Consider the following 13,425-nt stretch of genomic DNA (forward strand, 5'->3'; position numbering starts at 1 on the left):
GCTGAGGGGGGATCTAGTGGCCTGTTACAAACTAGTCAGAGGGAACCAGCAGGCATTGGGGGAGTCCCTGTTCCCCCGAGCACTACCAGGAATGACTAGAAATAACGGTCACAAGCTGGCAGAGGGTAGATTCAGACTAGATATCAGGAGGCGCTACTTCACAGTCAGGGTGGCTAGGATCTGGAACCAGCTTCCAAGAGAAGTGGTGCTGGCTCCTACCCTGGGGGTCTTTAAGAGCAGGTGAGATGAACACCTGCTTTCCGACCCTACTAACTATGAAACTATTTTGAGGTTGTCGTGTTAAGGGCTATATAACTAGAGGTATTCTTTGGGGGAGGTTTATATGGTTTATGTGTTTTAATGTCTGTGTGTGTATATTGGTATTGTTATTCATGAAGGTTTAAAGAAATATTATGGTTAAGTTACTTGTGCTATATATGTGTATATCCCTATGTGTTAATTGTTTTGTATAGGTTGCAAGTTATTTGGTTTATATTTGGCATTATATATGAATTGTGGAATATTATATATAGTATTATATATTAAGCCTTGTAAATATTCTATACTTTATATTAAGTATCTGTATTTATTCTTGTAATAAATTGTACATAGTTAAGTATTTGGTTTTGGCCTAGTTCTAGAGAGTGGGGAAGAAGCCACTCTAGTAGCTGACACCCTTCCTCAGCACCCTGCCTGCTTGACTACAATCACTGTCATCAGAGGACAGGGCACACCCCCCAGGTATATCCGGGTTATGTTTCCATAGGGCTTTTTTTCTCCAAGAGAAACCTGTTGTTTTAAAAAAAACTTAAAAATTTTCTTAGTTGTAGCCTGAGGATGCAGTGGCAGGTTGATTAAGGCCCACCTTAGAGCTTTCGAGTCGTGAATTCAAGGTTTGCTCTGCATTTATGATAAAAAGCCAGTCAGTCCAGCCCTGGTGGCTGCTACACTGTTCAAATTTGGGTACTGGAAGTGATGCTAACCACACTGGTTTTTTTTCCTTTGCCTTTGATGAAAAAAGGTGGCACATCTTAGCTGTTCTTGCCCAAGTGAGGGCTTGAGCAGACCATGACTGATTGATAACATAAGATTGTTTATAAAGAGATATGAAAGTCAAGTCATAAACACATTCTGTAATGCCAGAAACAAAATTATCTGCTAATCTGCTTGTTACTGTAGGCTCTATATAGTCATACCTTCTTAAACATGTAAAGTTTTTTAAAAGAATACAAGAATAAAGTATGTCCTGGAATAAATAACAGAAGTTTTGTTTAACCCTTCAGCCTGCCCATTCTCCTCTGTGTTTATTCCATTATAACCTTGTGTTCCCAACTGGTCACTATATACTGTAATCCCTTCTAAAACAATTCTCTTTTAATTTTCTAGTTTCTTTTTTAATTTAGAACATAGGTGATGCCTTCTGGTAGCAACGTGCCAGTGCCCTGATACAAGGTTGGCCAAGGGGCATGGGCAGACATTCTTTTGAAGTACTTCAAATCCTACTCCCGTGTGACATGCTTCAAATTTGGGCTACTTCATTGTACTAATGTACAGGCCCCTCCCAGCTGAAGCTCTTCAGAATGGGCTTGAGTCTATACTGTGAAAGAGCTCTGCGGTTAGAGGGCAGGAGTGCAGAGAAGAGCATGCCTTTTGGGCCCAAATCTCCAGAGGCTCCCACAGGCCGCTGAATGGAGAGGAGGGAGCCTATTGGCTCCCTTGGCTTGTGCTATGTGCTTGCTGCCACTGTAGGCTTGGTCAGGAATGCTCATCAGGTACAAGAGCAGGGTTGTCACCCCAGGAAGCCAGAATGGATGCCTACTATTTTTTTTGCCCAGCGGCTCCTGGCCAAGCAATGACAAGAGGTGCAGAGTCCTGACTTAGATGAGCATGATTTGCATGCTCTGCCAGATTATTTGCTGGCTGACAAGACATCAAAATTGCAGTGCAGAGCACTATGACCCAAGATCCTGGAAAGGTGCCTCCTATGAGATTTGCTACCTGGTATACACTGCTAATGCAAGAATGCCCAAAGATGATACTATACCGAAAGATGATCTTCCCTGGGACAATTTGGCATCCATGTATTGGCATATTTGTTCCAGGGAGCACAGCTGGCACGAGTACATGATCTTGGGAACATGGGATGATGAGTAGTGGTGGGAGAACTTTAGGATGAGCTATGCCACTTTCATGGAGATCTGTGCCGACCTAGTCTCATTGCTTGAGCAGCAAACCAGAGTTCTGAACCTTCATCTTTTGAGTGCTCTAAAGACAGTTGGAGCACTTCAAATGTTACATCTGTCTGACCCTTGGGTGGCTGTGGCTTTTCTAATATAAATACATAATAGAAAAATGTTCCAGGTGAAATGTTATTAGGAAGGATTTGTTGTTCCTAACTTTGTTGTTGCAAAAGGTGTTAACTGTACTGTAGAACAGAATCTGTTACATAATGGGGAAGCAGGTCTGCAGTTGATCAACCAATTGCTAACTGAGGAAGGGTGAATCTTAAGAATTCTCAAGTTAGAGACTAAAGGAGACGCACTCTTTGTAATGCGTGGGAATCGATTCCTCTCTGACTAATGAGGAGCTACTCATTGTTTTCTGAAACTCCAAACAGCCATTTCTGAAGGCAATGCTCAAGCATTTGATTTATATAGGTTCAAAGCTCCAGAGTTCTTCACTTCAGTGTTTGCATTTAAATTGTATTAAAGGTCTTCAACAACCAATGCATGTTAGAGGACATCACCTTACTGTTACCTTTTATTTAGAGTTTAGACATAAAACTGAAATATTGCTGCTAAACGTTTCCTCTTATTTTTGCTCTCATGAGTGAGCGCCATAACTGAGTTTTGGGGGGAGAATTAGAAGCTCACTACTGACCCTAATTAGCATGTGTGAATTGAATATGATTTTTGTACACTGATTTTAAAATTTAAGTAAATAGCATTTTTTTTCCCCTTCTGACCATTTTTAGGAAATGGCAAAGATTCTCAATCATCCAAGAGTATATGCTTTCCTCCACATACCAGTTCAATCTGCTTCTGACAGCGTGCTCATGGACATGAAAAGAGAATACTGTGTGGCAGACTTCAAACGGGTAGTGGACTTCCTTAAAGAAAAGTAAGTCTGTTAATACTCAAGAAAATACCAGCATTCCTTTTGCCATGTCAAGAACATGTGGCTGAAAACACAGTTACTTGCAACCTCGTAATTAAGGTACAAAAAAGAATGAGCTTCTTTAAGCTTTCAAAGTTTTCTATAAAGCCCCTTGATGTGGTTTACTCCTTTGCCTGAGTTTTATAAATACCTTGTGTTGCTGCGTGACATGCTTTTAATTTGTCAATAGGTTCCTAATCTTTTTTTAAATAATGTATTTTAGATTATATGTAGTAATTCAGGCATAAAAATAGACTGCTTGAAGTGTGCTTTGCTGAAGTTTCCTTTAATGTGGCTTTTTAGTATTGTATATTTTGCATGCTGGATGTGGTCCAGCTCATGATAAAATGAATGGACATTTTACTAAGTATTTAGTTCTATAATGGGGATAAATGTACTTTTGTATTCCAATACCCCAAGTTTGCTTTAAGTAATTGTGATAGTTTCTGGCTGGGTAGCCATTAGAATTCTTTTCCATCGAAATAGAATACAGGGTAAATGTGTGTCTAAGCATATTTTTATATATATTAACACAAAAACAAAAGCTATGTCCCCCATCTTAAAAACACCTATAATAGCCGATTATATTTACTTTAGTCTTCAATTAAATATTTTTTTACTTGGACTATCAAGCAATACTAAGAATTACTTAGGAAAATATACTATGGCAATAAATATCTTAGATTAAGTTCCTTGGAATATTTTCATTAGGTATTTCTTCATGGAATGATAGGAAACTCATAGGCTGCAAGGATTGGTAATTTTGCCTTATTGGGCTATATTTATCCCTTTTCTTTTTTAGAATGAGTTGTGTTTTCTTTCTTTGCGGCTTGGGTATTCCATCAAGCATTCATACACGGTGAAAACTAATTTTTTGAGATCGTTGTCACTGGAATCTAGTAGTGTGACTACATAATGTATGAAATCCAGATAGCTCCTTGGGATATGAAACGGGTTAAAAAAAAAGAGAGAACAGTTCTTTCATTGGACTTTTTGGATAGTCTCATGTAGTTTGAGTTAATTGCAATCAAACTGTTTTGAGAGAAAAGGTTGCATCTAGTATTTCTCATCATCATCTTTTTTCTTATGGCAAATCAGATGTTTTTCAAACATTGGTACCAGGCTAGTGTGTGTGTGTGAGAGAGAGAGTTTTTAATTAACAGATATGTTGGCACACTTAACTGGGAACTATGTCAGTATATCTGAGCTGACTTGAAGCTGATTCATTATTCTCTTCAGTAGTTTCAAAGTTGGCAGTTAATATCATAACAGCAGCTGGATTTTAGATAACCTAGTAGAGCTGGCACATGTTGGGGCATATGGGAATTTATTAAATCATGCAGCCTTTGCAAAAAAAAATGCGTGAATTACTTAATATCCAAATTTAAAACAGCTGGTAATTGAAAATACAATAATCTATGACATAAGTCATTTTCCACACACCGTTGTTACTTTTGTAGTAAATTAAGTAAGAAAAATAGCAACAGAGTTGATGCCTTAATTTTCAGATAGTAAAAATAACATTTTATTAAAAATCTATCAGATTATGTATTGTTCTCATTAGGGAATGGTCTCTGAATACCATGATGGAAAATTTCTTCCAACATATGGCAACTGGATGAGGTAGCTATGCAAGACTGAGAGAGATGTTTTGGATATTTGAATGCATGCACATCTGTAAAACTCATTAATTTTTTTTTCCATGCTGTTAAGAGCAAGGTATCTTATTTGCAGTTTCTTCTCTCATGGTAGCAGCCAGCTATGACATTCTCATGTAGACATTCCCATAAAGATTTCTCAGCAAAAGAATTGCCTGGACATAACATTGTTTCAGACATTTACAGAGTCTATACCCAGAGTTGCTGATATTAAGTATGTGTTTGAACTATTTTAATAGCCAACAGGGGATGGTTTCCTCTTTATTTCACACGCATACACAACAAACCTATTTTTCCCCTGTCTTCCCACTCAGGACTGTAAAGAGAAGCAGAAACTTAAAGCACATACTAACACAGCATACAACCAAGAGTTCCAGAAAAGGCATTATTCTTCATAAAATCAGGCATCCATCATTTCTGCATATCCTCCTACATTTGACTCATAACTAGGAACCTAGGAACCTACCAAAATCGTGATTTTCATGGACAGTGTGATTTTGGGCAGGCTCTGTGAAAAAGTTCAGGTTGCACACTTTTTGGCACGCTTGCTGCAACCCCCTCCCCCCCCCCCCCCGAAAACCCCACAAACTTACCAGAAAGGACAAAAGTACACAAAGCTATCGTTTTGGAGTGAGGAAGGGGGTATGGGGGGGAGGGGGGGCAGGGCAGGAATAGGCTGCTGCCACAGTGCCCTGGTGAGCTGAGCAGCAGTTGGAGTAAGGCTGGGGAGACGGTGGTAGGGGGAGGGCAGTCTGCTATGCATGCTATGCTGTGAGCAGCCCCCCCACCCCACTCCCACCTTCCTGCCGCTTCCCCCCACTTCTGCCCACCCCCCCTTCCCACTCCACCTTCCTGCTCCCCCTCCCCTCTCCTACCCCATGCTCCAAGGCTGGGGCTTTTCTGCTTGCTCGTAAGTTTCTTTTTCTTTTTTCTTTTTTCTTTTTTTTTTTTGCAGCAAACTACTGCTTGGGGATGGCCCAAAACTGGGGCTTAATTACCTTGATTAATCCTGGGGAAGCTGTTAATAAATGCTTAATAACATATGAATTAATGGGTTTCCTGGATTTAGTCTGGGTAATTAAGTCAGGGTTTCCAGCCGTCTGGCAATCCGCGGGGAGGGGTGGGCCAGCTGAGGCCCCTTGGCCAATCAAAGGCGTGGTGCGTGAAGGCCATTGCACTCAGCCCATGAAATTGGCAGCTGGCTCTGCCCACAAAATCGGCCAGTCACCTCCTTGAGTTCAGTAGACCCCTACCTTGAACTCCAGAGGCTGATCCCAGAGTTGTAAATATCAATTTTAGTGTCCTGGGTGAGAGATTCCCAGTGTTGTGAGAGGCTGCTGGTGCCCCTTCTGAATCGGCATGTAGGACTGGTGCTCTGCTCACCCTGCCTTAGTTATGCTACTGCCTGACACAGTTCAAGAGCAAGCCAAGATGTATAGTGGTTGAAATCTCTGACAGGATGTATAGTGGTTGAAATCTCTGACAGGGAGATGGAAAGACAACATAAGAATTGCAGTATGTGGAAAGAGGACATGGACCATCCTGTGTCCACTTTGTTGGTGCTAGGGACCTAAGCCTACAAATGATCCAAAGATCTCTTCTGTCCAAGAGAAGCCAGGGAAGTGGCACAAAGCTTTCTTCGCTCATCCCAAGAAAAACAGGTTGGGCTCTATCTATTCTAAGGAGAGGAAGGAGTGAATGTTTATGTCAACTGTTTTGGTCAGAGGTGTCAAAGAAATAGCCTGCAGGCCAGACCTAGCCCACGGAGCCCTATGATCTAGTCCTCAGTGCTGTCTGTTGGTCTCAGATTGGCTTCATGTACTGTATGCAGCACATACTGGTCCCAGTCCCACACATTGTATGCAGTGTACAGAACTGGTCTGGTACATGCTGCAAGTGGCTGGACCCAGCTCATGCTCTGCACTCAGCTCACAGGGCCAGTCAAGGGCTCATGCTAGATGTGAGGCCGGTCCAGATCATGTCCACATACTGGTCTGTATACCAGACCCATCACGCAGGCCCAGTCCAGCTCAACTCAGTCACTTCATACAACAAGCACCCTGAAATGGTGCCAGATGCTTCATGTGGTTCACAGGGCTGGTCTGGGGTTCATGCTGCATGTGGACCTACACCAGACTGGCCTTGAATACTGGATTCGGCATGCAGGGATGCTCTGTGGGCCCAATCCAGGCCGCAGACAGGCCCTACCACCCTCCTCCAGGTTATGGGGCTAGATGGGTTTGTTACCCTTGGCTTAGATGATTTTCTTTAGTGCTGCCTCATGTGCAATCCTTTATGGAGGTAAAGTGTGAGTGCTAAAAATCTGTTGAGATGAATAGAGTAGTAAACACCTTTCAGTGCTGGGGTTTCTGGGTCTTTGTACGTTTAGACAGATGTGTATTACTTATGCTCAACACACTTAATCAAACTTTTCTTCACAACCACGAGGTGTAGAGGCTTTTTTTTTTAATGTTGCAAGCTGATATTCTGTTGCAAGCCCAAGATGTCAGGAGGTTGGTATACAAGGCATGAGCTTTTAGTGCCACTGTCTAAACCTGTTTCCATCTGTAACAGCACAGCTGAAGGATGTTGCTGTTTGCCTTGGATGCGTCTTTGCCATAACATCTGCAATAAAAAGAGGCGAAAGACAACTGTCATGGACTCATGGGCTGAAAAATTGAATTAAAGAATTGCTATTTTCAGTCTAAACTTTATAGAAGTTACTTGAAACTTGAGATTTGATTTCCTTTTACTCCTAGAATAAAAGTTAGTATGCTATGACACCTAGAATATATGCGTTTTGGAGGCTATACTGGGACATTATCTATAATGTATAGATGATTGTCAATAAAAGATTAACGCATATATGCTTTTTCAGAATTTGTTTGTTAGGAGTGTCAGTATCAGAGAATAACGTAAAGATGCTGAGGGCACACTGATTCACACGCATCTATTGGTAAGGGTGCCAGTATATTGCTGTACATCTACTTTTTTCACGGCAGGGAGAAGAGGAAGAGTTCTTAAAATGTTGATTTTTGAAACGTATATTAATTTTCAAATGTTTGCAACAACATATAGTCTCTTAAGAAATTGGTGCCAAGTAAATTTAATCCAATGTCCAGTATATTCTTATATCAACATTTCTGTTAATTGAGATTTCACTAGATTAAACTGTGAGTTGTTTTTCCTTTAAGAAATTCCAGCTTCTAAAGATTCACTGTGTAATTGCATTTTTTTGAAGGACAGTGTTTGTAGTTGCAAAAAAGAATAAGACTACTTTAATTATCTCAAACTTTTGCAGCTTAATCCCCTGAAATTTACTTTTGTTGATAAAAGCAAATAATTTGAATATATTTTAGTTAAATAATATCTGAGATCTGAATGTTTTGTCTGGCAGTTACTTGAATAACCATCAACTTGATCTTATGTTAATGAAAGAAACTTTAGAATGGTGATACTCTTTTGAAATTCTTGTTGTTACTGTTAACTGAGCTTTATTTTGCTACACCCTGTGCATTTCTCCTGTGTGATGAGATTGTGTTTTTAATCAAAGCACAAATTAATCTTTCTCACTTCCTTTACACAAACTAAGAGAATCTTAAACCACAAAGTAGACTGATTGCATTAAAGAAATTTAGAGTTAAAGCTGATACACTCCATTCTTAAATCTTAGGGAGGTACAGAAAAATGACTGTGAAGTATGGATGTAGCATTTTTCACTGATTTATTTTTGTGAGATTGTGTCACAATCTGAATACATTTCCCTTTTCCCCTACCTTCAAGATTCTCTCCCAGCCTCAGGAGTTAAAAACTACAGGGAGCCTTTGAAACATAACCTGAAGGTCAAAAAATTATGCTGCCAGACCAAGGAGGAACAGAATTTAGAATCAAGGATCCTTCACAAAAAAAAAGAAAAGAAAAGCCCTGCTATCAGTCATCTTTGGCCTTATTTTTTCCTCCCTTTCTTCCCAATTAAAATTAGGGCCAGGGACAGATGTCCTATTTGAAATGCTATGGATAGTGAGGGTGAAGATGGTCACACCCAATGATACACTTTAAAAATGGTCTTCAAAAGAAGGGGGGCATCCTTAAAATGTTTCATTTTGAAACATTTCCTAAAATGTCTGCATCTTTCAGCAGTGTGATAGGAGGTTGCTTGGTCCCCTAGACTCCCATAGTGCTCTGCTCCCCAGCCCATTTACAACACGGAGCAGGGCAGGCAGCCAGTGAATGCTGTTCTGTTCTCTAAGCTGTCCTCAGCAACCTCTGGACACCAGAGGCCAAGAAGCATGCAGAGATTCCAGTGTGCTGGAGGATGTCACCGTTGCATCTTTTCTCTACCAGTTTGAGGTAGTCATGGAGATTTGGGAGTCTGAGGAAGCAGGAGCAGGAAGGGATGCAGGAAACTCCCAGTTGGAGAAGGATCTGGAGCACTTCAGATGAATATCTGTCCATACCATAGGGCACAGCTGAAAGACTTATACTTGTCTCAGTTGCTTGAAAAGGCAGTTAGATCCATAACAGTTAGAACTTTTTATATTTTAGCAGTTTGAAAAGAAAATGAATTGAGCTAATGTAAAGTAATATTAAAAAAACCGACTCAAGTATTTAAAGGGTGACATGCTCAATTAAGAATAAACTAAGGTATTAGTTGCTCAGTGACTACAAACATGTGCCAAAAATGTAGGCGTAGAACACTGCAGAAACCCACCTTCATCTATAAAAATGTCTGAGGTATTTCTAAAACCAGTATTAATCAGATCAGGCTCTTGTTTCTAAGTTAGGAACAAAAGTGGCAGTGGCAAACCTAAACCAGACCAGCAATCCAGTTAGTCCTTTCTTATTGTCTCTGACAGTGGCCAGGACCAGATGCTCAAGAGAGAGGTGCAAGGAATGTTGTTTGTTTTCATAGTCATCATAACTCAGCTATAAGGGTGATGTCTTCTTAATCCAGTCATTTTCTGATTGATTTAAGCCTTGATGCAGGAGTGTTTACATCTCCTGTCACTGTCCTTCCTTAAATCTTCCCAATTTGATGCGACATCACCCAGTTTATCCTCACAATTAAATATATTTAACACATGTGTGCAGTCCCTTTTACTTCTGTTATTGGACACAGTTTAGATGAGAACAAAGAATGTCAATCAGATATTAGAGAAGTTATTTATGCAAAGGGAATGGTTCACATGCCACCTTTGGCTCACATGCCACCTTTAAATTTCCTCTGCTAGGAACATGGGTCTATCAATGTACATCTTCCTTGAGTGTTCTGTGTTTACAGGTCTGAAGAGGGAGAGAGATGCTACGTGTGTATATCCAGCACCTTATGAATTAGGTAATGGAACTTTGAATGCAATCATTATCCTTATAACCCTTTATCATTGCAAATACTATTAAACTCTTGGTCTTAAGTTCAAACAACAGTGGATTTCCTAGCTTAATTATGTATCATGTGAAGACCTTTTCATCTGAAAAACATTTATATAGTAATTGACCAGACTTTCAGTTAGTCTGCATTGAAAAAATGAAAGACCAAGTTGATCCTACTAGGATTGTGACCAGTGATTTCAAGAAATCTGCCATTTCAGAATCATCAGTTACTGGTACAGACCTTTATTTATTAGGTCTAAGGTATGTTTTACTCTGATAGAATTTAGGGTTGAGTGTGGAAGTTGCAATAGATATATTTCTACCATTTTTATATATGGACATAACATATTTAACCAGACAGATTTTTAAGTGTTTAAAAATAAAACCATTAAAAATATTGTTTAGCTATTACTTACCTGTATTAATTTATGTTGGCATTGATCATATTTGCATCATGTCCATCTGCTTCTGTTTGAATCTTTATATAAATGAAGAAATCATTACTACTGCTGGCAGCTTGAGCACCTTTTCTACCAAACATTAACTGCAGGTGTACATGGGGTTTCTGAAAGTAGTGATCTGTCTTGAAGTACCAGTCCCTGCTCTTTAAGTTCTGTGCCTTAAACTAAGAAGACCAGAATTACTACAGCTGTTTTAAATTGGGATGTCAATTTGCAATGTCTTACAACACATGGGCTTCTTTAATACTCTAAGGAGCTGTCATGCATGAAATGCCATGATGGATTCTCCAGTTGTATTAAGTAATTAAAAAAAAGTGCATTGGTGCAAATTGGGGGGGAGAGGGGGAACAGTGGAAGGTCCACCGTACTGTCTTCATCCCTCAAAATAACAAGAAGGTCCTTAAGGTACTTGCTTTATAGTTTTCAAGTGTAAATTTTTCATGGTAATTTTAGTGTATAATTTATATTTAATTACATTTATATAGTAATTGGCCTGACTTTCAGTTAGTCTGCGTTGAAAAACTCAAAGTAGAAAAAATTTAGTCTCAATGCACTACTTTTTTCTGACAGCTGATTTTTGCAACTAGGTGATGTTATCACTGTTTCCCTTTTCTTTTGATCTCCGTTCCCTGCATGTTCTGTACAGACATTTGTTGAGCTTTGTCTTACAGCAGATAATAAGCTCTTTGGAACAAGGACTGGTTCTGTGGGTTTGTTCAGAGTGCAAGAAATAGGAATATAATCTGATTTTTGGAGATTTTTGAATCTGTTGCAATATAGACAATAATCAAGGAAGACTCCAAGTCAGGAATAAAGGAAGGGAAACATGCTTCATAAGGTAAGAGAGTAATAAATGCCCAAGTGGACTTCCCTTTTATAAATTCAGCCTCCATCATATTTCTAAAGGGAGTTCATTGCTTGAATGAACAAGAGACGTGGGGCTTTCCTGTATGGCTCAGTAGCAATCCAATCGCTAGAGGAATTATCTTTCTTTTTTTTTGCTACGTGTTCTATGACTGGATTATGGGAGTTAACTTTATTGTAATAGTATCAACTAGCATCTTCTCCTTGGCTAGGGACAGAAGTTATACATAAACCGGTTTAAGTGACCAGAAACTGGATTAAACCTGTAACAGAACATAAATTCTGGCTTAACCAGTTCTGGCGCATAAACCAGTTTAAAAAGGGCTGAAACTGGTTTAAGACAAAACTGGTTGCATGTAGTATCAGACTTAACTGATTTGGTCAAACTGGTTTATGGAACTTCTGTCCCAGACCCTTGTGTCCCAGAGTGTGGCATGTTAGCATATAACAACTTGTAAATCTGAAGTAGGTTAAAAGGAATTAAATAATTTAGAAAATGGTTCACACCACACAATATTTGCAGATGACCTTAGCCTCATGATTTCTTAGGACTAAGAACTGCTTAACCTGTTGCTGTAGCCCAGTTCTGCAGTCTTACCACTGCTTTGGTCACACAGGGCTTGCACACTGCTGCTATTTTAAAGGGATTTATTTTCAGCTATTAACATTTACCTTTTTCTTTAAAGTATTAAGCTAAACTGTAAATTAGGAGATGAAAGGTATATCTGCCAGCTCTGCCAGTCATGCTCTGAGCCCCTTGGAAGTTCCAGGGAGCTGTTTGTTGAATTGTGGAATTGATGTAACAATCCATGAGCCCTGAGTCATTGCCAACTTTACCATATGTGGGCATGGTATGTTCCCATTAAGGTTCATAAACCTTGCATTTGCAGCAGTGTAACACTAAAGCAGTGGTTCTCAACTTTTTTGGACTCAAGGTACCTGTTGATTCACTCATTGAAGAGGTAGACTTGAGGCAGTGGTATGTCAGAAAATGCCAGCTTTTAGTTTTGACTTGGTTTTTGAATACAGAAAAAAAAATGCAGCAATTCTTCCATTGCAAATAACTCAGAAAGACCACGATGGGCCAGAATGGTTTTAATACTGGGGATTCCCGTTTGAAATCTCTTGAGTTTATAATCTGAATTACGTTTACACACCTAACAGTGCTAACTGTGTGTGGCATGGTGCAGTGCCCTTGAAAGGATCTCAAGACACCTGAGTGTGCCATGGCATCCTGGTTGAGAATCACTGCTCTGAAGCTATGGGCAGGCTTTCTATTTGTAGCACTAGATAAGCTCTTGTACTAAAAAAAGTATGTGCGCACCCACTTAAGCTGTCTATAGCACTAGAGAAACATTGCAGGTTCAGAGAGGATCTTCTTGGTAGGGCTACATTTTGTAGCACTACATGTAATGCCTGTACAGCTGTAGGAGTCTCTAGGATAGTCTGCACTATAGGTGTCTCGAGGACCCCCAGCCTCCCACAGTCCTCTGCTCTTCCTTCCTTCTCTGAGGACTTTGGCTTTCTAACATTTCAAAGGAACCATAATAACATTTTATACAGCATTTAAAAGCAGGGTGATAATTCAGTTTACCTGCCTTATCTTTAAAATAAGTTATATATATGTATATTGCTCTCATGCTTTACTGACAAGGGTAGAACTTTTAAGTCAATGTTGAAGGAGGTTGATGTTTTTTGTCTGTCATAAATTGATTTTAAAATATTGGCATTTGTTTTAAATGATAGTTCCTATGTTTGCCTGTAATTCTTAGTTCTATAATAATACTCTCAGGATTATAATATATATCTGAACATGGTGACATACTTTAAATATTTACCTGAAGAAGTGTATTGATGTATCTAGAGTACTATTGGTATGCTATAGACTTCTGTTTGTTTTTACATAAGAATTCTGG

At 39.5% G+C, this 13,425-nt stretch overlaps 1 protein-coding gene across 1 annotated transcript in view; it reads left to right on the forward strand.

The window, feature by feature from the left end:
• CDKAL1 (CDKAL1 threonylcarbamoyladenosine tRNA methylthiotransferase) overlaps positions 1-13,425 on the forward strand; it is a 673,650-nt gene that overhangs the window by 444,716 nt on the left and 215,509 nt on the right. The window contains exon 11 of the mRNA XM_090039422.1: positions 2,975-3,120. Within this exon, the coding sequence (XP_089895548.1) occupies positions 2,975-3,120 (146 nt within the window). The remainder of the gene's footprint in view (positions 1-2,974; positions 3,121-13,425) is intronic.

Source organism: Crocodylus siamensis, chromosome 3 (assembly GCF_052110815.1).
Source record: "Crocodylus siamensis isolate JL-2025a chromosome 3, ASM5211081v1, whole genome shotgun sequence".
Taxonomy (NCBI): domain Eukaryota; kingdom Metazoa; phylum Chordata; order Crocodylia; family Crocodylidae; genus Crocodylus; species Crocodylus siamensis.